The 705-nt window shown below is 48.5% G+C and overlaps 1 protein-coding gene across 1 annotated transcript in view; it reads left to right on the plus strand.

Annotated features, from left to right (window-relative positions):
* Positions 1-703, plus strand: part of CMC4 (C-x(9)-C motif containing 4) — a 4,003-nt gene extending 3,300 nt beyond the window's left edge. The window contains exon 2 of the mRNA XM_008941792.1: positions 534-703. Within this exon, the coding sequence (XP_008940040.1) occupies positions 534-703 (170 nt within the window). The remainder of the gene's footprint in view (positions 1-533) is intronic.
* Positions 704-705: the final 2 nt, after the last annotated feature.

The raw sequence follows: 705 nt of genomic DNA on the forward strand, positions 1-705 counted from the left end.
CTTCCATTATGCTGCAGCTCTGCAGCCTGCCCACCACAGGTCACCAGTAACGGGTTGGCAGTTGTGCTCCTCGCCCCTTCCTTTTACAAATGCCCCAGTGCCGAAGGTGCACGTGTGCCTGTTCATACCAAGTCTGCTTTGGGTGCCCTTATAGTTACACTGAGTCCTAAACGTGGCATGGCAGCTGGCTTTCAGGCCACGGATGACAAGATCTAGCTTAAAAGCACACAATCTAAAGGAAGTAAGAACTGAAGGAAAACTTCATTCTTACAGTAGTGAGATGTGATAGCTACACAATGGGAACTGGAGATGCTCCCATCTGCAATGGCAAGGATGGCTTCGCGTGGCTTTAGGTAGCCGAAACTAAAGAGAGATTTTTATAGGGCAGAGAAACTGATGAAAAGCTTGTAAGCAGCTCTTGCTTTTCAGAGAAACGTGCTGTCCAGCAGCTGAAAGGCTGGGCTAGATGTGTCACCTCTGAGGACAAAACCTGTTCCCCTCTGCAGACTTAGTGTCTCCTTCTTATTTTCCAGTGAACAACTACATGGAGTACAAGTGTGAAGCCATGCTTCGGGAGATGCGGAAGTGCTGCGCCCGGTACCCAAAGGGCAGATCCATCTGTTGTTCAGGGTTTGAGAAAGAAGAAAGGGAGAGAGAAAAGTTTAAGGCAACTTCAGAAGGAATTCCTGCACCACCTCAGTAACA

The sequence above is a fragment of the Merops nubicus genome, unplaced genomic scaffold, assembly GCF_000691845.1.
Source record: "Merops nubicus isolate BGI_N331 unplaced genomic scaffold, ASM69184v1 scaffold17496, whole genome shotgun sequence".
In the NCBI taxonomy this organism is placed as follows: Eukaryota; Metazoa; Chordata; class Aves; order Coraciiformes; family Meropidae; genus Merops; species Merops nubicus.